The sequence below is a fragment of the Carcharodon carcharias genome, chromosome 10 (assembly GCF_017639515.1).
Source record: "Carcharodon carcharias isolate sCarCar2 chromosome 10, sCarCar2.pri, whole genome shotgun sequence".
Classification (NCBI taxonomy): Eukaryota; Metazoa; Chordata; class Chondrichthyes; order Lamniformes; family Lamnidae; genus Carcharodon; species Carcharodon carcharias.
Window position 1 is genome coordinate 155,578,698 of NC_054476.1, and position 26,015 is coordinate 155,604,712.

Consider the following 26,015-nt stretch of genomic DNA (forward strand, 5'->3'; position numbering starts at 1 on the left):
GAGGAACAACACCTCATCTTCCGACTAGGGACTTTACAGCCTTCCGGACTGAATATTGAATTCAACAACTTTAGGTCGTGAGTCCCCTCCCCCATCCCCACCCCCTTTCTGTTTCCCCCTTCTTTTTTTTTTCCCAATAAATTATAAAGATTTTCCTTTTCCCACCTACTTCCATTATATAAAAAAAAACCCACTAGAGCTATACCTTGAGTGCCCTACCATCCATTCTTAATTAGCACATTCGTTTAGATAATATCACCAACTTTAACTTTAACACCTATGTGTTCTATTGTACTATTGTTGTTGACATCTTTTGATGATCTGCTTCTATCACTGCTTGTTTGTCGCTACAACCACACCAACCCCCTCCACCTCTCTGTCTCTCTATCTCTCCGCCCCCCACACACACACCTTAAACCAGCTTATATTTCAGCTCTTTCCTGGACTCGAACTCAAGTTCTGTCGAAGGGTCATGAGGACTCGAAACGTCAACTCTTTTCTTCTCCGCCGATGCTGCCAGACCTGCTGAGTTTTTCCAGGTAATTCTGTTTTTGTTTTGGATTTCCAGCATCCGCAGTTTTTTTGTTTTTATCTCTGTGTTTAATTGACTGCCACTGCTCTTCAAGAAATGCCTACCTCCTTGAAGAAGTTCTGTTCCTCTCTGCGACAAGATTTCCGGATTTCTCTGTTGCCTTGTTCACCTTCATTGCTTTCCATTTCTCTCCTAGTGTTTGACAAGGTGTTTACTAAAACCCGCTTTCACAGCCATATCTCCTTTCTCAGTGACTGTCTCCGTCTCCGACTTACCCCACATGGATTTCAACTGAAATTCCACCCCTCATGTTTCGAACCCACCCAGGATTACAGGTATCTCCGGGACATAAAACGTTTCTCGGACTGCTGTTCCCGTCACATTCTGAAATCCACTCTCAGTGCCATGCGCCGCCATATGAACACACTCGACCTCTCCCTCCAGCAGCACCGCCGTACCCTTTTTAAAAGCTGCGCGTGCCCCCAGTTTCATTTTATCCCTCGGCTCATCCGACGCCTCAACAAGAAACTTTTTCTCTTTCTCTCAAGTGCTAAGGAACGCAAGCTACAACAACTCATCGACACCAACACCCATCTAGGACCCTCCACCCCTGCCTGTCCCTCCATCCCCACCCCATCTTCCAATCCCAACCCCAGCTGTGTATTCACTATACCCCCTGACCTTCCCCTCTCCGATGCTGAACGTTCAGTGCTCAGCAAAGGACTTAGTTTCATACCCTTACGCCCTCACCTCAATGAATTTCGGGCTCGGCATGATACTGAACTCTTCTTCCGCTGTCTTCGTCTCCGGGCTCACTTCTTTGGGCAGGAGTCCTCTCCCAGTTCAACGGATCCTTTTACCCATCTTTTACCCCTCCTGGACCCCTCCCTCTGGATTCTTACCTTCTCTCAATCTTTTCATTGAGAACTGTCGGCGCGACATTAGCCGTCTCAATTTCTCTGCTCCTCTCACCCATTCTAACCTGTCTCTCTCTGAACTTACTGCACTCCATTCTCTCAGGTCCAACCCTGACATTGTCATCAAACCCGCTGACAAGGGTGGTGCTGTTGTTGTCTGGCGCACTGACCTCTACCTCGCGGAGGCTGAGCGTCAACTCGCAGACACTTCCTCCTACCTCTCCCTGGACCATGAACCCACCACTGAACATCAAGCCATTGTTTCCAGGACTGTCAGTGACCAAATCTCCTTTGGGGATCTCCCTCCCACAGCTTCCAACTTGATAGTCGCCAAACCTCAGACGGCCCGCTTCTATCTCCTACCCAAAATCCACAAACAGAACTGCCCCGGTAGACCGATCTTCTCAGCTTGCTCCTGCCCCACAGAACTCATTTCTCGTTATCTTGACTCCCTTCTCTCTCCCCTTGTCCAGTCCCTTCCCACCTACATCCGTGATTCCTCTGACACCTTACGTCACATCAACAATTTCCAGTTCCCTGGCCCCTACCGCTTCCTCTTCACCATGGACGTCCAATCCCTCTACACCTCCATCCCCCACCAGGATGGTCTGAGGGCCCTTAGCTTCTTCCTCGAACAGAGGCCCGAACAATCCCCATCCACCACTACTCTCCTCCGTCTGGCTGAACTTGTTCTCACGCTGAACAATTTCTCCTTCAACTCCTCTCACTTCCTCCAAATAAAAGGTGTGGCTATGGGTACCCGCATGGGCCCCAGCTATGCCTGTCTCTTTATGGGGTATGTGGAACATTCCTTGTTGCAGTCCTACTCCGGCCCCCTTCCACAACTCTTTCTCCGGTACATCGATGATTATTTCGGTGCTGCTTCATGCTCTCGTCAGGACTTGGAAAAATTTATTAATTTTGCTTCCAATCTCCACCCCTCCATCATTTTCACGTGGTCCATCTCTGACACTTCCCTTCCCTTCCTTGACCTCTCTGTCTCAATCTCTGGTGATAGACTGTCCACCAATATCCATTACAAACCCACCGACACCCACAGCTATCTCGACTACAGCTCCTCACACCCCACTTCCTGTAAGGACTCCATCCCATTCTCTCAGTTCCTTCGCCTCCGTCGCATCTGTTCCGATGATGCTACATTCAAAAACAGTTCCTCTGACATGTCCTCCTTCTTCCTTAACCGAGGTTTTCCACCCACGGTCGTTGACAGGGCCCTCAACCGTGTCCGGCCCATCTCCCGCGCATCCGCCCTCACTCCTTCTCCTCCCTCCCAGAAACATGATAGGGTCCCCCTTGTCCTCACTTATCACCCCACCAGCCTCCGCATTCAAAGGATCATCCTCCGCCATTTCCGCCAACTCCAGCATGATGCCACTACCAAACACATCTTCCCTTCACCCCCCTTATCGGCATTCCGTAGGGATCGCTCCCTCCGGGACACCCTGGTCCACTCCTCCATCACCCCCTACTCCTCAACCCCCTCCTATGGCACAACCCCTTGCCCACGCAAAAGATGCAACACCTGCCCCTTCACTTCCTCTCTCCTCACCGTCCAAGGACCCAAACACTCCTTTCAAGTGAAGCAGCATTTCACTTGCATTTCCCCCAACTTAGTCTACTGCATTCGTTGCTCCCAATGTGGTCTCCTCTACATTGGAGAGACCAAACGTAAACTGGGCGACCGCTTTGCAGAACACCTGCGGTCTGTCCGCAAGAATGACCCAAACCTCCCTGTCGCTTGCCATTTTAACACTCCACCCTGCTCTCTTGCCCACATGTCTGTCCTTGGCTTGCTGCATTGTTCCAGTGAAGCCCAACGCAAACTGGAGGAACAACACCTCATCTTCCGACTAGGGACTTTACAGCCTTCCGGACTGAATATTGAATTCAACAACTTTAGGTCGTGAGTCCCCTCCCCCATCCCCACCCCCTTTCTGTTTCCCCCTTCTTTTTTTTTTCCCAATAAATTATAAAGATTTTCCTTTTCCCACCTACTTCCATTATATAAAAAAAAACCCACTAGAGCTATACCTTGAGTGCCCTACCATCCATTCTTAATTAGCACATTCGTTTAGATAATATCACCAACTTTAACTTTAACACCTATGTGTTCTATTGTACTATTGTTGTTGACATCTTTTGATGATCTGCTTCTATCACTGCTTGTTTGTCGCTACAACCACACCAACCCCCTCCACCTCTCTGTCTCTCTATCTCTCCGCCCCCCACACACACACCTTAAACCAGCTTATATTTCAGCTCTTTCCTGGACTCGAACTCAAGTTCTGTCGAAGGGTCATGAGGACTCGAAACGTCAACTCTTTTCTTCTCCGCCGATGCTGCCAGACCTGCTGAGTTTTTCCAGGTAATTCTGTTTTTGCTGGTAAATAGGATTAGGTAGGTAGGTCAGGTGTTTCTCACGTGTTGGTGCAGACTCGATGGGCCGAAGGGCCTCTTCTGCACTCTGCGATTTACCTGGTAATGTGGAAAATTGCCCAGGTATGTCTTGTACACAAAAAGCAGAACAAATCTAACCTGTAAAATTGCTGCCCCATCAGCTTACTCTCGATCATCAGTAAATTAATGGAAGGGGTTATAACAGTGCTATCAAGCGGCACTTGCTTAACAATAACTTGCTCACTGACACTCAGTTTGGGTTCTGCCAGGGTCACTCAGCTCTGACCTCATTATAACCTTGGTTCAAACATGGAGAAAACAGCTGAACTTCAGAAGTGAGGTAAGAGTTACTGCCCTTGATATCAGGGCAGCATTTGACAAGGTGTGGCATCAAGGAGCTCTAACAAAACTGGAGTCAATGGGAATCGGGGGAAAGCTCTCCGCTGGTTGGAGTCATACCTAGCATAAAGGAAGATGGTTGTGGTTGTTGGAGGTCAGCCATTTCAGTTCCAGGACATCACTGCAGGAATTCCACAATGTAGTGTCCTAGGCCCAACTATCTTCAGCCTCTTCACCAATGACATTCCTTCCACCATAAGGTCAGAAGTGGGGATGCTCACTGATGATTGCACAATGTTCAGCACCATTTGCAACTCCTCAGATACTGAAGCAGTCCATGTCCACGTCCAGCAAGACCTGAACAATATCCAGGTTTGGGTTGACAAGTGGCAAGTAACATTCATACCACGCAAGTGCCAGACAATGACCATTTCGAACAAGAGAGAATCTAACAATCATCCCTTGACATTTAATGACATTACTATCATTGAATCCGCCCCTATTAACATCCTGGGGATTACTATTGACCAGAAACTCAACCAAACTAGCCATATAAATTCTGTGGCTACAAGAGATGGTCAGAGGCTAGGAATACTGTAGCAACTAACTCACCTCCTGACTCCCCAAAACCTGTCCACCATCTACAAGGCATAAATCAGAAGTGTGATGGAATACTCTCCACTTGCCTGATGAGTGCAGCTCCCACAACACTCAAGAAGCTTGACACTGTCCAGGACAAAGCAGCCCACTTGATTCACACCCCATCAACAAACAAACATTCACTCCCTCCACTTTTAACACACAGAAGCAGTAGTGTGTACCATCTACAAGATGCACTGCAAGAATTCACCAAGGCTCTTTAGACAGCACCTTCCAAACCCACGATAGCTACCATCTACAAGGATAAGGGTAGCAGACACATGGGAGCAACATGACCTGGAAGTTCCCCTCCAAGCCATTCACCATCCTGACTTGGAAATATATTGCCATTCACTGTCACTGGGTCAAAATCCTGGAACTCCTTATTAGCACTGTGGGTGTGTCTTCACTACGTGGACTGCAGCGGTTCAAGAAGGCAGCTCACCACCACCTTCTCAAGGGCAATTAGAGATTGGCAATAAATGCTGGCTTTGTCAGTGATGCCCGGATCACATGAATGAATAAAAAAAGTCAAGTTAAGTGTTTTTTTTACCATTCTTAACATTACTGTGGGTGTACCTATACCACAAGGAATGCAGCGATTTAAGAAGGCAGCTCACCAGCACCTTCTCAAAGGCAATTAGGGATGGGCAATAACTGCTGGCCTAACCAGTGATACCACATCCTGCGAAAGAAAAATGATGTTCAGATAATGGGATTTTCCATGGAGTCATTCTGTACTCTTTGGTATTAATTAGGGTCTTAACATGATTTATTTTAATCTGGCTACTACTTCACTGCACAGGCTGTTCCTGTCTTTTACATTGAAGCCAAAAACCTAAGAAGATTAGTTTAACACTGGTAGCAATTTTAAACGATGTCTTTCTTGGCAATGATATTTGTGAGGCTGTTGCATTGAATGGCTTCCTACTGTAACAGATTCTATCCCCAATGTTAGCAATTTCAAATATTAAATTAGATGCCAAGCATTATTCAAATAATGAGGTATGTTTTTTGCTTCCATCTTGTGGTCATTATGATAACACCTTTATGCATTATACTGCTTTCCTCAGTTTATGAGTGCATTTAGTGATATATTCTAAAAGAATGTTACTAACAAAAGGTTGGAAATATTTGTTCCATGTTTTTTTATCGCTGTGTGATTTCCCCTGACACGTAAGTGACTTAGTAGAATGCACATAACTATTTAAAGGGTTAACAGAATACTCATCTCCAGTCCAGCCATCTGGAACCTTGACATTTGTTCTGATTTATATCAACGCTGACAGGCAATTGAATTAAACATTTTTACTGGTCTAGACGTGCTGAAGCTGCACGCTGTTGAATAATTGTGATTTTTTTTAAAAATGGTACTCATCAAGGTTAGTGTTGGGGAATGTTGGAAACATTAAACTTTAGACAACAATCATCACTCTCAAGCAATCCAAGATGAAGAATGGAACAGACAACTGCAAAGAAAAGCTTGTTCTGCTCTGCCCCATCAAGACCCCATAACTGCAAAATAAAAAAAAAGCATAATTACTATTGCACATATCTGAGTAACATCCACACTTTGTGTCAATGTCTTAGGCACCTTTATGTTGTAGGCAAAAAATATATTAGAAACTAACACTTTGTATACGACTTCTATCAAGCTTTCAGCCAAATGGTTTTGGCCCAAGTTTCCAGAGATGAAAGGGCTGCGTACCAACTGACGCCCTTTAAAATCTATATTTAAATAACCACCCGCCCTCCGCAAACCAAGTTTCGCCACAACCAAGGCTGCTGTAACCTTCATGTTTTCTGTTTACTTTGCTGCATGGAAGTATACCTGACCCCCTCCTCAGCAGTGCTGGAGATTGGGGATTCACAACGTGGGAAATCACAAGTTTAAACACTCACCCAATACAATGCGTGACATGACAACACGTGGCAGCACCAACCTGTCACATCACCTGATTAAAAATATTTTTTCTTTGCAAAGTACACAGCAGGAAGAATTACATCAGAAATCTCATCTTATGTCTACAGCTGCTGCCCCCACCTTTTTTTGAGCACTTCCAGAATATTTTCGGGTTTTGAATTCAGGTTTAGAGCTTTTTCCCCTGTTATTCTATTCGATGATCAAGTTGATTGTCAAGCTTTAAAACTAATTCGCTCAGAAATTGCTAAGCCTGCTATAAAAAGAAGTGGCCAGCAGGAGAAGATCAAGGTGGAAGCTAAGAATCTTCCCACCTCCATCACCTCAAATAACCTGGTTACAGCTGATGACTGACGTCATGCTGGCGGACGTCATCCGTACGCACGCCTGCGTTCAAACGTCATCACGTAATCGGGAACGGCGGGTTCCCCCACCTCCGCGCGTTTGCCTCGCACTTGTGAGTCGGGCGCCATGTTTTGTTATGTTTTGTGAGGAAAAGTCGAAGCGCCTGATTCACCTCAGCAGCCTCTAGTATATAAAAGAATAAACCATCACCCCTTAACATTTTATTAATCGTTAGAACGAAGAAAGGCCGCAATTAAAGGCTTATAAATGGTTCTGTTTGATTCTAGGCTATCCGTGTAAGAGGCCAAGACCAGGTCGGCCCGCTGTTTCTATCCTTGGCGGTTTGGTCCCGTGGCTCAACAGGTACTAGAGACTGGCCCAAACTGGCTAAAGGCCATCTACCTGAAACGTTAACTCTTCTTTTTCCTCTCCACAGATGCTTCCTGACCTGCTGAACATTTCCAGCATTTTCTGTTTTTAACTCAGTTTCTCGCATGACTGATTCCAGGCTTGCTCCATAATGGGCTTAGCTAGATTTTGTCTCCGTTTTCACAGTGCATTAATTGACTTCACCATTAAATTCCTCCCTCTAAAGCCCATTCTCCTGCCCCCCCAACGATCCTAAGTTGTTAAGGGACCAAAAGTAGACATTGAGGGGCACGAAACACCAGTTAATGGGAATACACAGAAAAGTGCCTGTATTTTATTTGTGTTAATAGGTTTTCTTCCATCTATTGGGTTTTTCACACTACCTGTTGTCCCTTGCCAAGATGACAGCCTGGCCTCTAACCTCTGCTACGAAAGCTGGCTCTTCGGAGTGCAGCAAGGATTAAGAAGTCAGGAGGTGCCACTTTAGGGGCACGATTTCATGTTCTAGGAATCTGTGATGGAGCAGATTAAGTGATCTGTGCCTGATTATGAAAAATTAACCTTTGAGTTCAAGTTGAGGGTGAGCTACCCAAAATTGTGGTGATGGAGCAGATAGCCTTCTGCACTTCATGTGTAACTGAAATATCTGATATTCCAAAAGCTACTGCAACATCAGGTAGAATTTAGTTCCCTCATTAATTTTGTGTTAGTGCTTGCCTGAAGTACAACTACTCTAGATAGAATGTGGACTTTAAATGGAAAAATATGACAAATGTTTCATTATGTAACCTCTGATGTTGAAGGGTTATTCATTATCTCAGTTGGTTTCATAGATGACTGTGTGATCTGGACCTTAGATTTCACATATCGTGGAGAAGCACTGAAATGTGTTAAGTGAGCAGAAGATATGTGTTGACAGTGTGGTTTACTTGTCTTGCGTCAATCTGATCCCAGCAATAATGGGTGAAATGGTGTGACAAATAGCCCCGAAACTTTAACTGGTTACAAAATGCTTAGGTGGCAGGAGTTATTGTATACCTCTCCACTGTTATTTTAATAGGCGAGGTTTTCCTAAGGGCAACATGTAGATTAAAACTATTTGTTTTAGGTTAAGATGATGCATCACTATTAATGATTAATATTATTATTATTATACAGGTAACATATATAAAGAAGTAATTTTGATACGCTTGAATATTTTTGTTCCAAGTTACAAACAATTCCTGCAAAACTTTGTGACTCAAATGGTGCTCCATTGACCACATTTTTTTTTACAGGTTAGTAATAACCAGAGAGTTAACTGTATTAAAATGAATGCACATAAATATTTTTATTTGTAACTTAACCAATTCAAAGTTAATATACACAACCTTAATGTTACTATTTCCCCCTTTAAATGTTATCATATTAGGTTGCTAATATATTACTGAAGTGATACAGGAATTTAACAATGAAGAGGAATATTGCAGAAAATTCAACACGGGCTACAGCAGGTACTTTGCCTAGAGGGAGTGTTTTTTTTGGAGAGTTATCATACTTGATGCATTCTGTTAATTTGTATAATGAAATTTTTCATTTATTTACTAATTTCCCCCCCATATGTTTTAATTTCCTGCCTTCATTTTTAGGCCTTCCAGACTAATCACTTAGTACAAGAGTAGGCAGGGAAGTTATCTGCTATAGGGAATTTGCCAGTGATCCTCGTTAGCTAGCAATGGGAAAGTTGAGAGATTTTCTTGGTAATGCCCTGTTGGTTTTCCCTGCACTCCTGTGGAGAAATGCTCATCATTGACACTTGTGATCCTTAATATAATGGGCAAAATTGGCAACCAGCCATGTGGCAGCCACAGTGGGAAAGCAACATCCCAGCACTCTTTGACACAGTATATTGGAGACTTCACTATTATTATTATTAATTGTGTTTTTCCACCTATACCTAGCCACGATATATTTATATGCATGTGTTATTCTTTTTGCAAGGTTTAAGACCATTCTAATCTTAGCTTTAAAGTCAGGGTTACATGTTCTTTAACTAAATTTATAAACAATACAACAATCAACCAACCAACCTGTGGTCAATTTATACAATTATTTTTAATTCTGTTATTTAAAGCAATAGTTTACAAACTTTTCTGTGTGGGATCCGTTGCAAATATTAAGACATTTCAGAGAGTCCTGTAAATATTAATTCACTCCCAAGGTACCTTATCCTAATTTGTAAAAGGCAAGATTATGTATCTAAAACAGTTGGTATGTTGGCTGATAGCTATGATCCTGTGAGTATGACATTGTCATGGTGCTGCGTAACCAGTATGTAGGACAGCAATTACAACAGTCCTAGATGTTAGGGGTGGAATTTCCATGGTTGACTTAACTGGAATTGTCTATGTTGTGCCCTAATTGGATGTCTGTGTCGCAGCTGAGTGGTCTGCCATGTGAATGCCGTTTTCAAATATGCCAATTTGTACCAGAAACCAGCAGCAGCACAATAAAGGGTAAAACTGGATTGCTAAGTACCTGCAGCAACCAGTAGCAAACATTCACTCTGAAGTATGTTCCTTGCTGTGTAAATAAAATGATGAAAATGCATTTAAGAAGACTTTACATAGCTCCTTTCATAACCATGTGTTCCAAAGCACTTTACAGCTAATGAAGTGTTTTTGATGCATGGTCATTATGATGTACGAAACGTAACACCCAAACTTGTGCACAGCAAGCTCCCACAGAGCACAATGAAATAAATGACCACACTGTTTTTGGTGGCATTGGTTGACAGAAATGTTGGCCAGGATATTGGAAAACGTCCCCGCTCTTCTTCAACCATGTTGTGAGACCTTTAAGGTCCACCTGAGGACAAATGGGGACTTGGTTTAACATCTCATTTCAAAACTGGCATTTCTGACAATACAGCACACCAGCAGTACCTGATGCATGTGTACACTGACTACACTGAAGTGCCAGTTGCAATTTTGTCCTCAAATCTCTGGATTGGGGCTTGAACCCACAACCTTCTGACTCAGGTAAAAGTACTACCACTGAGTTAAAGATGAATTAGTGCTAGAATACAGGCTGATAAGGTCATTAAAAAAAGCATACATAGCACCGGGCTTCGTTTCTAGAGGGATAGGATTGGTAAGCAGAACTTTACCTTGTGAACAGTTCTGGTTTCCATATTATAAAACAGATATAGAGATTGCAAATCGGATTTACTATGACCATAGAGACTCATCTTATTGGGAAAGATTGAACTGGTTCTAAAAAGAGAAGGCTGAGAGATTACCTGAGAAATCTTTAAGATTATGAAAAGGTTTTCTAGTGGTAGATGTGGAGAAGATATTATCACTTGTGGGAGAGATCAGAAACAGAGGCCATGAATATAACATAGTCACTAATAAATCCAACATGGAATCAGGAGAAACTTCTTTACCCAGAGTATGATTAGAATGTAGAACATGCCACTAGGAGTAGTAGTTCAGGTAACAGGCAAAGATGTATTTAAGGGGAAGCTAGATTAACATGAGGGATAAAGGCATCAAAGTATAGTTTTTGAGGTTATATAAAATGGTAGGAGGAGACCTGTGTGGAGCATTAACACTGACATGGACCTTTTGGGCCAAATGGCTGTAAATACTATATTGTAGAAGGTATTTGTATCAGTGAAATGTTCCATATGTTATTTTATTTGAAACCTGGAGTTCCCCTTTAATCACATCAAGTACATAGAAATGCTAACAGAAAAATCTTTTTAATATCAGCATTTCCAATGCCTGGAAATGTTAGCTTAACTCTGATCTGGATTAAAAAGAGAAGCGGACTTAGACATAGATATAGAACTTTCAACTACTTTTTACAATTTGTGTAGAAATTAATTCCTAAAAATTGTCACCATCGAAGAAAATTAAATAAAATAGTAAATTTGCTCAAAGTACTTTGTGTTAGCTATTAAAATAACTGTCTTTGGGATTGTTAATACGTTTCTTTTGAATGATCTTCGTTCTATTCATTTTGTTTAGTAAGATCTTTTTCAAAGCTGTTGGCTATGGTTGAAAGGTTCTACACGATATTTGCCTTAAATTCAACAGACTGATATTTTTTCTGGTACTTTTGATTATGAAGATGCCATTATCTGCTTCAAATTGTATTTTTCAGGATGCCTTCCTGTATTACTGTTTAATCAAAAGAAAAGAACCCGAATGCCATTGACTTCAAATCCTATGGAACATGAGTCAGGCTCAAATAACCTTTTTCCTACACCAGAGAGCTTTGATTCACTGCCAGCAGGTAATCAAGATAATTCACCGCCACTCTTTTACCATTTTGGTACTGTATTTTTCCTCTTTTCATGCTCCATTTTCATGAGGTCTTTTTCACCATTTCCCTTTTTTATATTCTTGCACTAATGGAAACTTCTTCATATAGGATAGTAACTGAACAATATCATGCTGGTTTACAGGCCTCTATCACAACTTCTGAGAGTTCAGCTCGAGGAGAAATGTAAAGATACTGTGAATGTGTTTGCAGCGCTTAATCTATTTCCCTCCTATCCAGTGGGAAAATGTAAAGGTTCCTTTAATGGCTAAGAGTGAGAACTCACCTTAAGAATCAGGGACACATTTCCACAATGCCATGACTTAATGGTTTATAGTTTGTAAATCTCTATTGTGTTGACAAACATTTCAGTGTTGACCACCATTTAACATATCACTGCAATACCATTCTAATTGAATAGTACTGTAGACATGTTCTGTCATTTTTACATTTGAAGGAAAAGTTTCATGTGTTTATTTAAATTTTAAGGCAACAAAGGATTAACACACAGCAGCGCATCTGGCAATCAGACAACAGTTCAAAACAATTACAGGGCCCAGTTTCAATATTCCAATATAAGGAGTAACATGGATAATGCGTGTAGTGGGATTGCACCAGTGCCAAATTTGGCAATATCTACAAATACTGGGTAGGTTATATAATACTGATTGATGTTAATTTTGGGGCTTTGTGTTTTAATTGTTTTGAATATAAAATCTATTTAAGCCAAATTCCTGAAGAAAAGTATTTTGAGAGCCTTTGTAAAGAATTATAATCATCTTCAGAATCTTTTGATTTATTTCTGCTTTCAGTCAGAACAAGTAGTATTAGAATAATTCGATTGCAGATAGCATCTGGGAACATAGGCAGATAAGCTTGGAATTACTCAATGTGTTATTAGGACCATCACAGCTTTTTCTCTAGCACACAAAAATATTATTGGATCAGTCTTAGGGACAGAGAGTATTAGTGTATATTGAAAACTTGAATGTTCTTTCAAAATCGCTTACTGGCAGATGAATGAGAATGTGATGGAGTGATTCAGCGAGTATATTGGGATGATTCACCTATCTATTTTCTCTTCCTCTGGAGCCTGTAACTGCTATTTCCCTCTTCATGGCATAGCTGAAATTGGGGACTTGCCAGGTTTGAACCCCTGATCCTGATTCTGCCCTTCCCAAAGCACTAAGACTACCTTAACCAAAGTCATGAATGACATTCTCTATGACAATAACAGAATACACAATTCCCTCCCATGTTTGTTCTCTCTGCAGCCTTCCACATGGACCACCACACTGCCCTTCTCCAAAGCTTCTACTCAATGTCCAGCTTTTCTGGATAGGATTACATAGGATATGAGGCACAAACAAGCCATTTAGCCAAACCAGTCCATGCTGGTAATTATGTTCCATTTCAGCCTCCTCCCATTTTTCCTCATCTAAATCTACCATCATAACCAGCTACCCCCTTCTCCCTTTCCTATTGATGTGCCTGTAAAATATTTCACTATTATGTTTTATATTCCTCGATAATTTAATTTCATAGCTCATCTTTACCTTCCTAATTGTTTTTTGACTTCTCTCCTAATCTCTGGCCAAAATTTTCCAGAGGGAGGGGCTCAGTGGGGAATGTGAAATTGCATGGACTGCTGACTCCAGCAGCCCGATGCCATTTCATACTCTATTGAGCTCTGATTGGCAGAAGGCAGGACTTCCACCCATCACCCACCTTGGAGAGCTGCCAGCCAACTTGATTGGCCGGCAGCTCTCCAGTCATTCTGGGAACAGTGCTGCAGTAGCCAGAAGAGGCGCTGCAGCTAGCTGCCTGGGACTGGAGCAGAGGTAAGTGGTATGGGGATAGGGAAGGCCTGGGTGGTTGTGAGGGGTGGGGGGTGCGGTGATTGGGACCTCAGATGATAGGTCGGCAAGGAGGGAGGTCACCGGTCCCTAAAGGGAGGGCTCCCCCAGTCAGAAGGGGGCTTCTGATGGAGCTGCACCCCCACCACCCAAGATCAAACTTTGTTCAATTTCAGGCTCACTCCTGCCCCTCCCCCCACCCCTGCTGATCTATATCTGCCTGCTAGCTTAAAAATGGAGGCTGGGCAAGAAAAGGCCCTTAAGTGGCCCTGTGTACCCCGGCCAAAAATCGAGACCAGGTCAGGGTGACAGGATCCCTGAGAGAATCCCATCCATGCAATTTCACGCACTCTACCTGCCTCAGAACCTGCCAGGGGGCAGCATAAAATTCTGGCCTTTGTATTCTCTCTTACCATGCACCCTCTGCTGTCCATGTTCTTAATCTTAGCTAACTTTCAATTGTTCCTTTGTGTCTTTAATCATCCATCAAATCCCACTAGTGTTTCTCTTATTCTTTCCTTTTGGTGGAATATATTTTTGCTGCACTCTGAACATCATTTTAAAATGTTTCTAATTGTTGCCCTTCATCATTGTTTGCCAATATAGTTGCTAATTTTATTTTCCCCAAGCTCTCCTCTCAGGCCCTCAAAATCAGCTTTTGATGAGCTGTAATTCTGTGTGTGAAAGAGTGCTTGTGCCTATTTGTGTCCAAATTTCATTAAAATCCTAGATATGATTAAAATGAGTGCCCAGCAGAATTCTATGATTTTCCCCATTTTTGTCCTTTTAGTGGTTATTTGAAATAAATGATGGAACTCTTAAAGACAAACAAGTTTTATGTTTTTATTACAATACTTAGAGCATTGCTGCTGTTTTTATTAAAGACTTTATCTGTGAAAATTTTGTTAATACTTTTGAAAGAAAAATGTAATTTTGTTAACACCTTAAATTAACATGCAGTTTATTCATACTCTTGCATAGTTTAAATCCATATTCCCTGGTCCTCCCCAATCTGTAACACTGAAATAACCTATCAATAGGTGCAGAAACCAACCATTTCATTATTTATGTACCTCTATCAGACCTCCCCTATGTTGTCTTTGATTCTTTTGCCCATCAATTTAAATCTGCATCCTCTGATTCTTGATTGTGTCAGTGAGTACAATTTCTTTCTGTTTGGTTCAATCCCTTATGATTTTGAATACCTCAATTAAATCTCTCAAATTTCTCTAAGCAGAACAACTCAATTTCTCCAGTCTATCCTTGTAGCTGAAGTTCCTCATCCCTGCAAACATTCTTGTAAATCTTTTCTACACCCTCTCCATATCATTCCTAAAGTGGGTGGCTATAATTGGACACAATATTCCAATTAAAGCAGAAACAATGTTTTGTAAAGGTTCATCATAACTTCCATGCTTTTGTACTCTATGCCTTTATAAAGCCAGGATCCCAAACACCTTTTAATCACTTTCTCAACCTGCCCTGCCACCAGTGATTTGTGCAGATACCTTAGGTTACTCTGTTCTTGCAGCTCCTTTAGAAGAATTCTTTGTTCTATATTTCGTCTCTTCATTCTTCTTACCAAAATGCATCAATTCACAGGTCTCTATATTAAATTTCATCTGCCACTTGTCCACCCATTTCACCAGTTTGCCTCTGTCCTCTTGAAGTCAATTACTGTCCTCCTCACAGCTTACAATACTTCCAAGCTATGTCAGCTGAAAGTTTTGAAATTGATCTGTACTTCCAAGTCTAAGTTATTAATAAATATCAGGAAAAGCAGTGGTCTTAGTACCAACCCCTAGGGAACCGCACTGTATACCTTCCTCTAGACAGAAAAACAACTGTTCACCACCACAGTACGTTTTTTGTCACTCATTTATCATCATATTCATGCTGCCACTTCCCTTTTATTACTTTGGTTTCAACTTTGCTGGCAAGCTTATTATGTGACACCTCATGAATGCCTTTTGGAAGTCCACATTACCTTCTTATCTCATCAAGAAACTCTATCAAATTGGTTAAACATGATTTGCCTTGAACAAACCCACACTGATTTTCCTTAATTAATCTACACTTATCCAAGTGATTGTTAATTTTGTCCCAGATTATCATTTCTTAAAACTTGCCCATCGCCAAGGTCAAACTGACTGGTCTGTTGTTGCTAGGTTTACCTTTACATCCTTTTTTTTAAAACAAGGGTGTAACATTTGCAATTCTCCAGTCCTCTGGCAGCACCCTTGTATCCAAGTACCATTGGAAGGTTAGGGTTCATAACTCCACAATTTCCACCCTTGCTTCCTTCAGCATCCTCAAATGTATCCTATCCAGTCATAGTGACTAATCAACTTTAAGTATAGTCAGCCTTAGTAATACCTCTACTTTATCAGTTTTAAGCCCATCAAGCATCTCAACTACCTCCTCATTCTCCATGATTTCAGCATCTTCTTTGGTAAAGACAGTTGCTAAGTACTCAGTTAGCACCTTAACTATACTTTGTCTTCATACGTAGATCTCCTTTTTGGTGTCTAAGTGGCTCCAACCCTCCTCTTACTGCTTTTTAAATATTTATATGCCTGTAGAATATTTTTGGATTCCCATTTATGTTAGTTGCTATTCTCTGCTCATACTTTCTCTTTGCTTCTTTCACTTCCTCTCCAAACTTTCTATTTTAAGCCTGGTTCTCACATATTATCAATCTGACATCTGTCATACACATCCTTTTTCTGCTGCTTCTTGCTCTCTCTCACTTTGATCATCCAAAGACCTCTAGCTTTGTTTTTCCTACCCTTCCCCATGTTGGGAATGTACCCAAACTATCTCCTCTTTAAAGGTAGTCCCTCGTTACATTACAGATTTGCTTACCAGTCTTTCATTCTATCTGGGAGAGGTTTGTTTTCAACCCACTGATATTGGCCTCCCATTCAATTAAGTATTTTTCTTAATTGTTGATTGTTTCTTAATAAGCCAATTGAATGAGACATGCTTCTGGAATGCACAGGTGCATTTACATATTGTACTTTACTGAATTAGTTCTGAAGTATCCCTCTTTTGTTAATTTATCTGTCTTGCACAGTTCTCAGTTTTGTTCACAGTGTTTCTCTCTATAGATCTCTTTTTTGGGGTTTTACTCAAGGTATACAATATAGGATAGATCCAGCAAAATAAACTTTTGCACCAACTATTGAGCTATTCAAAAATTTGCAAAATATTGCCTGCCTTTGAGTCCATTGGCCTGGCTACACCTGAACAGATAAAACAAAATAACAGTCAGGGTTATATAAATATGCTGTGGAAAAAACATACAAATACTAAAGTTAGCCAAGTGGGATGCATTGCGAAACCCAGTAAGTTTATTTTTCCAATTAGATTGCAGGAATAGAAAGAAAAATTGCACTGGAAATTTGACCTAGAAATAGAAAGTTCTGGAAATTAGCATCATTCATGAGAACTAATGATGAAGAGTTTTGTTTATTTCTGTGGTAATTTAAAAAAACTTTTTAAACCATTTATTTTTTGGAGTTCTGTGCTGCCGTTCTTCTGCACTTTCCAGTTTTTTTGTCTATCTCACCATTCTTTTTTGTTTGTTTTCTCTTTGTCATTCTCTTATGTCATATTTTTACAATGGGCATGGCAACTTTGCCTTCCAATTTGACTTTGATGGTGAGGTTCATTAATTTTTTGCAGTGTTCCCCCAGTGCAAACAGAAGAAAATTTCTCAACAGTATGTACCTGATTGTGATGTGAAGCAAATGCAGATCAAACCTTGACTTGCTGATGTAATTCTAGTAGTTGTGGAGGATGTTATGTGCCAGTGTAATCTGCATAATATTTGTTGTTTACTACATACTTTCTTACAAATGCCATCATATTTTGAATGCTGTGTGGCAACATGCAAAGTTGTACAAATCATAATTGTTCAGGCCTTTCAATATTATTTACTAGCAAACATAGATCTAAGTAATTTGAGAGGCAGCTATAGACGGGTCAACAAACTGGTTATAACGCAGGCAGAAAATGCAGGTTATTTTAATTAGAATCTATAAAAATGTATGCACCTAATAAGATTATATTAGATGTTAGCTTGAATGTCTTTATGTTCCATAGGTATTAACACAGTTTGAATAAGAAACTTGGACATGGAAAATATTAGAGCTGGCATTTATTTTTTACAAATTAGTGCAATTATTTAATTTACTGTATGCCTAACATTTGAAACGTTAACAATTGACTGATATTAGGAAATAAGATGAATGGCTATGTGAACCTTTTCTGTCTTCTACATTTCCCATACTTGAATGTTAATTACTCATGCTACTTTTTAGCCAGCTTCAGCAACAAGTACGTCAGCATCAACAAGTTCAAGAAAATAGGAAGTTTTCTCATGGATCTAACATCATGGGGCAAAACAGTAAAAACAGCTGGAAGTAAGTGAGTTAAATGTTCATGAAAACATTTGAGTATTAAACACTAATAAGTTTTCTGTGAAAATGTAAATTCCTAATATTGAATATGTACATCTTCTTTATAGATGCATAACACTATCATTTGGTTAAAAGATGGGCCCAAAAAATGGAAATGGACTCGATTGTTTTCTGTTAACCTTTGGAGTTTGTTTTTCAACCAAGAAGGAGGAGCAAGAGGGGTAGAAGGGCTCTCAACAGGAGTCCAGGATGTTCAGAGAGTAGTTCTCCTACCTGAATTTCAGTGAGGGACGATGTTTTATATGTCTGTGCTTTAGTGAAGATGTCCTCTTTGAAATCTGCCACCTGCTGCAACGTCAAAGCAGAGGGAAGTCAGCATCACCATTGTTTGTGAAGGTGACACCTGTGCAGTGCTACCGTAGTTTGCAGCATGACTGGTGGAAGACTACTGATCTTCACTGTGGATGACTACTGACCTTCAGTGTGGAAGACGGTCAGGTGGCCTTGGAGGTCAACTTCAAGCAGCTGTAATCTTAGAAGGCCAAGCTTCATACTGCACCATTTCAGCAAAGGTGGCAGCAGTCTGGGCTGACAGGCAACAGCAAGGACCCTGGAATGGCTCAGCAATTGGAGGATGAATGTTGTCACCGTGAGAGAGGGCAGCAGGTTTGTGCTCCACAGATCTACTTCCAGTCCCCAGGGGTGCGCCTCAGCATCGTGGTAATCTATGACGCCCTGCAGGTCCCTTTGAATACTAATATCTACAGGCATGATGGCATCAATGTGAGCTTGTATGGGAATAGCAAGCTGATTTTGGCATGACAGAAGTCTGAGCACCCACTGCAGCCATTGAGCGACTTCCACTGGTACTGCAATGGAAACTGAGACATTGGCCATCAGATGCTGCATCCACACATATGCTAAGGGAGTTGGCCACTGCTTTCATGCTGAAAAAGATGGGCTCTAAGCTTTGCACAAAGCTGTGTGCAAAGTTGTTGCTGGACTTCTCTATGCTCCTTGACATTGCATACCAGCTTTCTGGCAGACCTGCCAATGCACCAAGCATTTCATTGTGCACACCCATCAGCCCTCTTCTGTAGCCTGCCCCATTGGAGTTCTCATCTGAAGTCTCCACAGCAGAACCTGTGTGTGTCATTGTGCTTTTGGGAGCTGGCAAATGTGCTACTCTTGCTCCATGCCCTGGCTACAGGCCACTTGTGCCTGGTGTCTTACCACATGTGCATACTGTTTGTAAGCTATCCACTAAATCAAGTACAGTGTCAGGGTCTGAGCTGATGGCTATGAGTGTGAGATGAAATAATGATGGTTCTTTATCCTCATTATCTTCTTACTCCTCTTTGCTTTTCCACCTTTACTTTTCCCACCAGTACCTGGCCAGGTTTCATGGATATATGAAAAGAAAAAGGCGCTAGGTTAAGGTTGTGGTGAAGTCAACGGGGACAACGGTGGGAAAGTAAAAGGGTCTTGCAGTATTTGAAGCTTCTGAATCAGAAGGAATTGAGAAAAGGGATGTGAGAAGAAGGATTAGGTGATGCCACCATCTTCTGTGGTTTTAATCCTGCCTTTGGGCACAGCCTCAGCAATTGCCCTCTAATGATGGGAAGCATCGTCTCCCCAATGGGCAGAGGGATATGAAGCTACGCCCTATCTCTAGCCAGTTAGCACCTGCTGCTTCCAGTTGTATGCACTTTGCTGTGCAAGAGGGAAGGAGGTGTTTCAGTGAGTGTAGTGCAACCAACCCAGTATTGGTAATCCATGAAGATCTTCAGAACCTACTGAATATGCAACTCAAATCACACAAACCTTTCTGGAGCTCTGTGAATGCCTTGGGTGTTGCAGGTTTTGACAAATGGCAAAACCACTGGGCCGACACTAATATCATCAACAAAGATCTAATGAGTGTTCCAACTGTAGGCCCTCCAGTGTTCGAACTCCCTCAAAAACAGTTCACACTCCCTGTGAACTACATTCAGCAGGATCTGCACTTGTAAGGACATCACAACTCCTCCACAAATGGGAATTTCAAGCCCAGCATGTGACTATGGTCACCTAGTCAGACTGTTCACCAGATTGTAAATGAATATGGTCTACAAAAATTTGGCACAGCAATCAAAGCAATCCACCCGACAATACACAGTGCTGTGACCTGGCTGCCAAATTTTGACTTAAATTTGCATAGTGGCAAGATATAATTGGCAAGAAGACGAATTTGTTTGGCTGATGTGGTTTTCTTACCTGGCAGAGTGCAAACTGTGTCATGTGGTTGTGAGGTTTGCAGAAGTGTGCTGTTTGAGGGTGAGGTGAAACTTTGAATGTTAGGCATGAGTTGTGATTAATAGAAAAAAACCATCTGGTTTGCTAATGTCCTTTAGGGAAGGAAACCTGTCATTTTTACTTGATTTGGCCTACATGTGACTTTAGATCCACAGCAGTGTGGTTGACTTTTAACATCCTTTGAAATTGCCAAGCAAGCCAGTTAGTTCAAGGGAAAGTAGGAATAGGCAATAAATGCTGGCCTTGCTAGCAATGCCCACATCCCATGAAAGAATATATTAAAAATTGTTGATCGGTGAATGATGGGAGTGTGGTGCATTGAGCAGTACTTGAGGCTATTGGTGCAGTTGGTGGGATATAGCATTTGAAGATGCATTCACTGATCTAGACCACTAATGTGAGTTCATTGAACTTCTTGTGACACTCCGTTCAGGTCCTCTGGGCTTGACTGCTTGCATTGACTGTACCAGTTAGCTGATTCCACTGCCTTCTGTGGGTTTGTCTGGGGGGGCCTCCTTGTCCTCTGTGAATAGAACACATCTTTCTTTCTCTCTACCTCCTCGACCAAGGACGCCCATGCAGCATTGGAAAGTCTTGGAGCTGTTTTCTCCCATGTTCCGCTTCTCAGGTCAAAATCAGTAGAAGCAATACTTCCAGTAGCCTGGATTTAAGTAGTGCAGGCTTGTTAACCGGCTCTAGCCTGTTATGATTTCAGGCTGCCTGATGAGGCATGAAGCCATTCAATAGTGTTGCATGCTGCAATCATATTAATTATCAGGTGGCACAAAGTTAACATGCAGCCTGCATGGGAATCAACAGAAGTAGATTAATTCTACTTAGTGATTCCTGCTATTGAACTTTGCCCCTGGATCTTTTGACTGGTAGGTGGAATGCCACTCAAAGATAACTACTTCTTGGATGACATTGTTTCAATTGATTTGGTGATAGAGCCAAACCTAGCTCTTGTTCCTTTAGAGTATGTTTGGAGTGTATTACCAAAGGGTCAAGATCAAGGGGCTGTATTTTCCTATGAGATTTGGGACCCTGGCTTTGGGACCAGATGGGGGTCCCAAGTCTGCACTTGCTGAAAGCATGCACGACAGTGCAGTCTTATTGGAGGTGGCCTCATAATTAGCCCCCTTAGCATTTGCCTATTCAGGTCGCGGGTGGGCTCTTGATGCTGCTGGTCAAATCAGAAGGCCTGCAGCTCTGGAGCCTAAGCAGCCCAGCAGTTGGGTGCTGCTGAGGCAGGTCGGGAACAGTGAGAGCGTCTCAACATGGAGACATGATTGGAGGCATGGGGACAAAATGTTACGAGGGACAAAGCTGTTGGGCCTCACTGAGCAGAATGGTAACTCCTTTGGATAAATTGTTTGGTCCTCCTGCCTGCAGCACCATCACTGGGGCATTGAACCTTAAGCTCCCAAGGTCCCCCAGCTTGCCTCAGCGAGGCCACCTCCATTGAACTGTGGCCTCTGCATGAGGCAGGGGCAGCTCCACAGGTGGCAAAATGCCACTGAGGCTGCCATAACTGGGACCTTAATGAAGTTAATTTGACTCCCTGCTTCAGTGGAGCAGGCAGCTGCTCCTAATCCCAGTTTGTCCCTGGAAAAGTTCCCAGTTGGTGGGAATCCGTTGGGGACTCATCCTGATCAACTCCCCTCTATTTTCCTGGCCTTCCTGCCTCCAAGCCTACTGCTTTAGGGCTGGGAACATTCAGCCCAAAAGCTCAGGTAGCTCTATAACATGATCCTCACCAGTTGCCACTTTTACTTTGTTTTGTTCTTGTAAGCTGTAATTAAAACTACTTGTATCTCCATGGGATTGGAAACTGTTAGAATGATATGACTTGACATGAATGCCAATTGAGCAGGCTACATGATGTAAACAGTAAAAGGTTGTTAAATTCTTTCTATCAGTATCACATGATGGCAACATAGAGTTTCCCTGAAAAATTGTACTCTCTGCTCTACTGTCTGCTCTAAGAGTTAGATTACATTGCAATATTTACATCTGAGAAAACACATAGCCTGAGATATGTTACAAAATAGTAACAGACTTGATGAGTTAAAATGACGTTACACAGTGCAAAATAAGCTTAACAATAATGTCTGAAATATTAGATGTAATGATGACTTGGAAAATATGATAATCACAACCATAAGTACTTCTGCAAGTTTTCAGTTCTTTGCTGGTGAGGGCACAATAGTAGACAATGACAGACAGCAGACTGAATCACAGTTTAATTGCCTTTTGAATGCTTCAATTGAACTGGTCTCCACCACACTCTGGCAGAACATTCCAGACCCTAACCACTCATTGCATGAAAAAGTTTTCCCTCATATCACTATTGCTTCTTTTATTAATTATTTTAAACCTGTGCTCTCTCGTTCTCGATCCTTTCATGAGTGGGGACGGTTTCTCCCTATCTACTATGTCCAGACCCCTCATGATTTTGACTATTTCTATCAAATCTCCTCTCAGCCTTCTTTTCTGTAAGGAAAACAGTCCTAACTCCTCCAATCTATCTTGCCAATCATGTGATTTATAAAATGGTGATAGCAGGACTATTTCAGCTGATGATATAGAAGAATATCATAACTTCAGACGTAATTATACAAAATGCCCATTTTCCAGTCAGCTTCAGCAACAAGTACCTCCATGGCAACAAAGTCAAGAACGAAGGCAGTTTTCTGGTGGATCCAACACCGCAGGGCGACGTGAAAAAGGAGGTTGCAAGTAAGTGGATTGTATAATATTTTGATATTTTAGTCACTTTTCTTCCCTATGATTCCATTCACATTTAGTCATCTTTCAGCTGCAAAGAGAGTTTACAGACTACGGATCTTTTTCACCTGACAGAAGTAATGTTCGGAGAGTCCACCGACTGGAGGTACCCTTAATGATAGCCAAAAATGTCTGCTTTTTCCCGGTCTTACTCTGCATTTCTTCTGGGAAGTGATTAAACTCAATGGGCTAAAAATTAGTTTACCCTGGTATTTGGGTGAGGGGGTTGCGATTCATTCTCAATTTCCCTCATTTTCCCTCAGAAGGGAATTGGTCAAAGAGGTCAATTCCCAGCAACTGGCTCTGAAGACGTGTAAGCAGTACCACCAGAAGCCTAATGAGCTCAGGGCCAATGTATGCATCTTCACATGACATCCCTTGCCAACCACACCAGCCTCTCATGCTGTTCAATGCACTGCACTCCCATCACTCACCTACCAGCGCCGCCAGGTATTCAGGACTTGTGTATATAACCCAGATAGTCCACTTCATCCTATCAGTGCTGTCTGCCTTCCACTGCCTCCACTTACGTCGAGCTATTCAGCTATGGCTGGCACATTACCCAATACAGTGCTGCACAATCACTAGCATTCTGCCCTATCTCTTGCAGGATAGGGTGGCAAATATTAAAAGGGAGAAGAACTGACAGCAAATCCGGATATCTATATCTCCTTAGCCCAAGGGAAGAGATGACTCTTAACATTAAGGGGCTGGCTGCGACAGAGCCCGACATCTGGCGTTGCTCAGAACACTGAGATTATCGATTTGTTCCTTCCTTAAGACCCTTCTTAACTCTCACCTCACCCTCAGCCTGGGATCTCTCATGATGAACAAGCTGTAGATGCTGTGACCATGTATCTTTTGCTTCCCACTCCACGCCTCTTCACTCACACTGACCTTCTGAGATGAGGAGAAATGTCTTCACCCAGAGAGTGGTGAGCCTGTGGAATTCGCTACCACTGAAAGTAGTTGAGGCCAAAACATTGTATATTTTCGAGAAGGAGTTATATACAGCTCTTGGGGCGAAAGGGATCAAAGGATATGGGGAGAAAGCGGGAGCAGCCTATTGAGTTGGATGATCAGCCATGATCATAATGAATGGCGGAGCAGACTCGAAGGGCCGAATGGCCTACTCCTGCTCCTATTTTCTATGTTTCTGATTTCCTGCTTTCAGACACCTAGCCCAAAGAGAGAGAACAAGAGGACAGCATTGATTAAGAGGCGCCATCACTTAATCTGACACTCCCAGCCACCAGCTCAGATATTAGCATTGCACGTGTGTTGGAGGTTACTATAGAGCTGGACCAACCACGTGGTTAGTCATCTGGGCGTGAGTGTGCTACAGCCAAGTCAGGGTTAAAGGATGGTTCCTTTGCTAGCTCACCAGAAGGCAAGTTTACACACAAGTTCTGCAGGAACTCACCATAAAACCTCCAAAAACACTCCAGAGTATTTCCGGGCAGTTTGCAACAACAGGAGTTTTTCCTGCAAGTTGGGTGCCTGGGCCTTTAAATAGCATTGGTGTAGGGTCAATCATGCAGCTCAGTGCTTGATCATTGTAAAGTGACAGGCAAATTCATTGATTGGACCTACATGATCCAGTTAGGAAGTGTGGTGTTACATCAGCCAGTAGGGCTGTTTGACATCAAGATAGCGCCCAATCAATCGTTCCCGGTGCATGGAAGGGCTGCCCATGATGCGTGGGGCATGCGAAAAGCAGCTGGTTGATGGGTGCACCCCAGCAAAAGGTTGCTATGCTATCAAATCCACGGCCAACATGTGGTTGGTGAATTTCAGTGCCTGCCATCAATGGGAGTTTGCTTGTTTTGCATTTCAGTTGCTACTTTACAGATCTGTCTTTTTAGGTAACTATATTTTTATGCCATGTAAAGGGCTGAAAGGTCATCTAAAAAGCTGGGCTCAATCTTATGAGGAACTTCAGGACCCTGGCGTTAGGGTAAAAAGTAGGTCCCAACTCCCAAGCCTGCATTTGCTGGCAGCGGGACCTGCTCAGCAATTTTGGCCTGCCATCCAATTATGGACTGCAGTAGTTCAAGAAGGCAGCTCACCACCACCTTCTCAAGGGCAATTAGGGATGGGCAATAAATTCTGCATTTTCCTGATGTCAAACAGCCCTACTGGCTGATGTAATGCTGAATTTCCTAATTGGATCATGCAGGTCCATTCAATTAATTTACATGTAACTTTACAATGATCAAGCACTGAGCTGCAAGATGGACCCTGCACCAATGCTTTTTAAAGGGCCAAGCACTCAACTTGCAGGAAAAACTCCTGTTATTGCAAACTGCCCGGAAATACTCTGGAGTGTTTTTGGAGGTTTTATGGTGAATCCCTGTAGAACTTATGTGTGAACTTGCCCTCTAGTGAGCTAGCAAAGGAACCATCCTTTAACCCTGACTTGACCGTAGCACGCTCTTGCCCAGATGACTAACCGCTTAGCCAATGATGCCCACATCCCATGATGAATAAAAAAAAAGGGCTCTCCACTTTGCTGGCCCAGTTGCAGGGCTGGTAGCTCTTAAATCTCAGCAGCACGTACGGGAGGTGTTCACTGCTGAGGAATGCAGGAGACCTCAGGTTTACAGCACATAGGTGAAGAAAATTTTTAAAAATGATTCACGAGGTCGTGTGTTGGAGGGGAAACCCCTCCAGGAAGGTAATTGTGGCTGCAGTTGCTGCTTTCCCTGTCCATGGCCCCTTCTTTGGCTTGTGAGGATGGAAGCTACCCATCAGCACTTTGCTGGGCTGCTGCTGGAAAGCTGCCTTCATTTAGTTGGCGCATGGCAGGAAGTCACCCCGTTGTTGGCAAAATGCTGATGGCAACGTAAAATGGCCCCTGTTGGG

General features: G+C 42.4%; 1 protein-coding gene across 1 annotated transcript in view; it reads left to right on the forward strand.

The window, feature by feature from the left end:
• The first annotated feature begins 7,233 nt into the window (after positions 1-7,233).
• The window catches only part of LOC121283421 (spermatogenesis-associated protein 22), a 97,185-nt gene continuing 78,403 nt past the window's right edge, over positions 7,234-26,015 (forward strand). The window contains exons 1-6 of the mRNA XM_041197984.1: positions 7,234-7,474; positions 8,892-8,973; positions 11,630-11,761; positions 12,278-12,437; positions 17,970-18,071; positions 23,001-23,102. Of these exons, the coding sequence (XP_041053918.1) occupies positions 8,931-8,973; positions 11,630-11,761; positions 12,278-12,437; positions 17,970-18,071; positions 23,001-23,102 (539 nt within the window). The 5' untranslated portion in view covers positions 7,234-7,474; positions 8,892-8,930. The remainder of the gene's footprint in view (positions 7,475-8,891; positions 8,974-11,629; positions 11,762-12,277; positions 12,438-17,969; positions 18,072-23,000; positions 23,103-26,015) is intronic.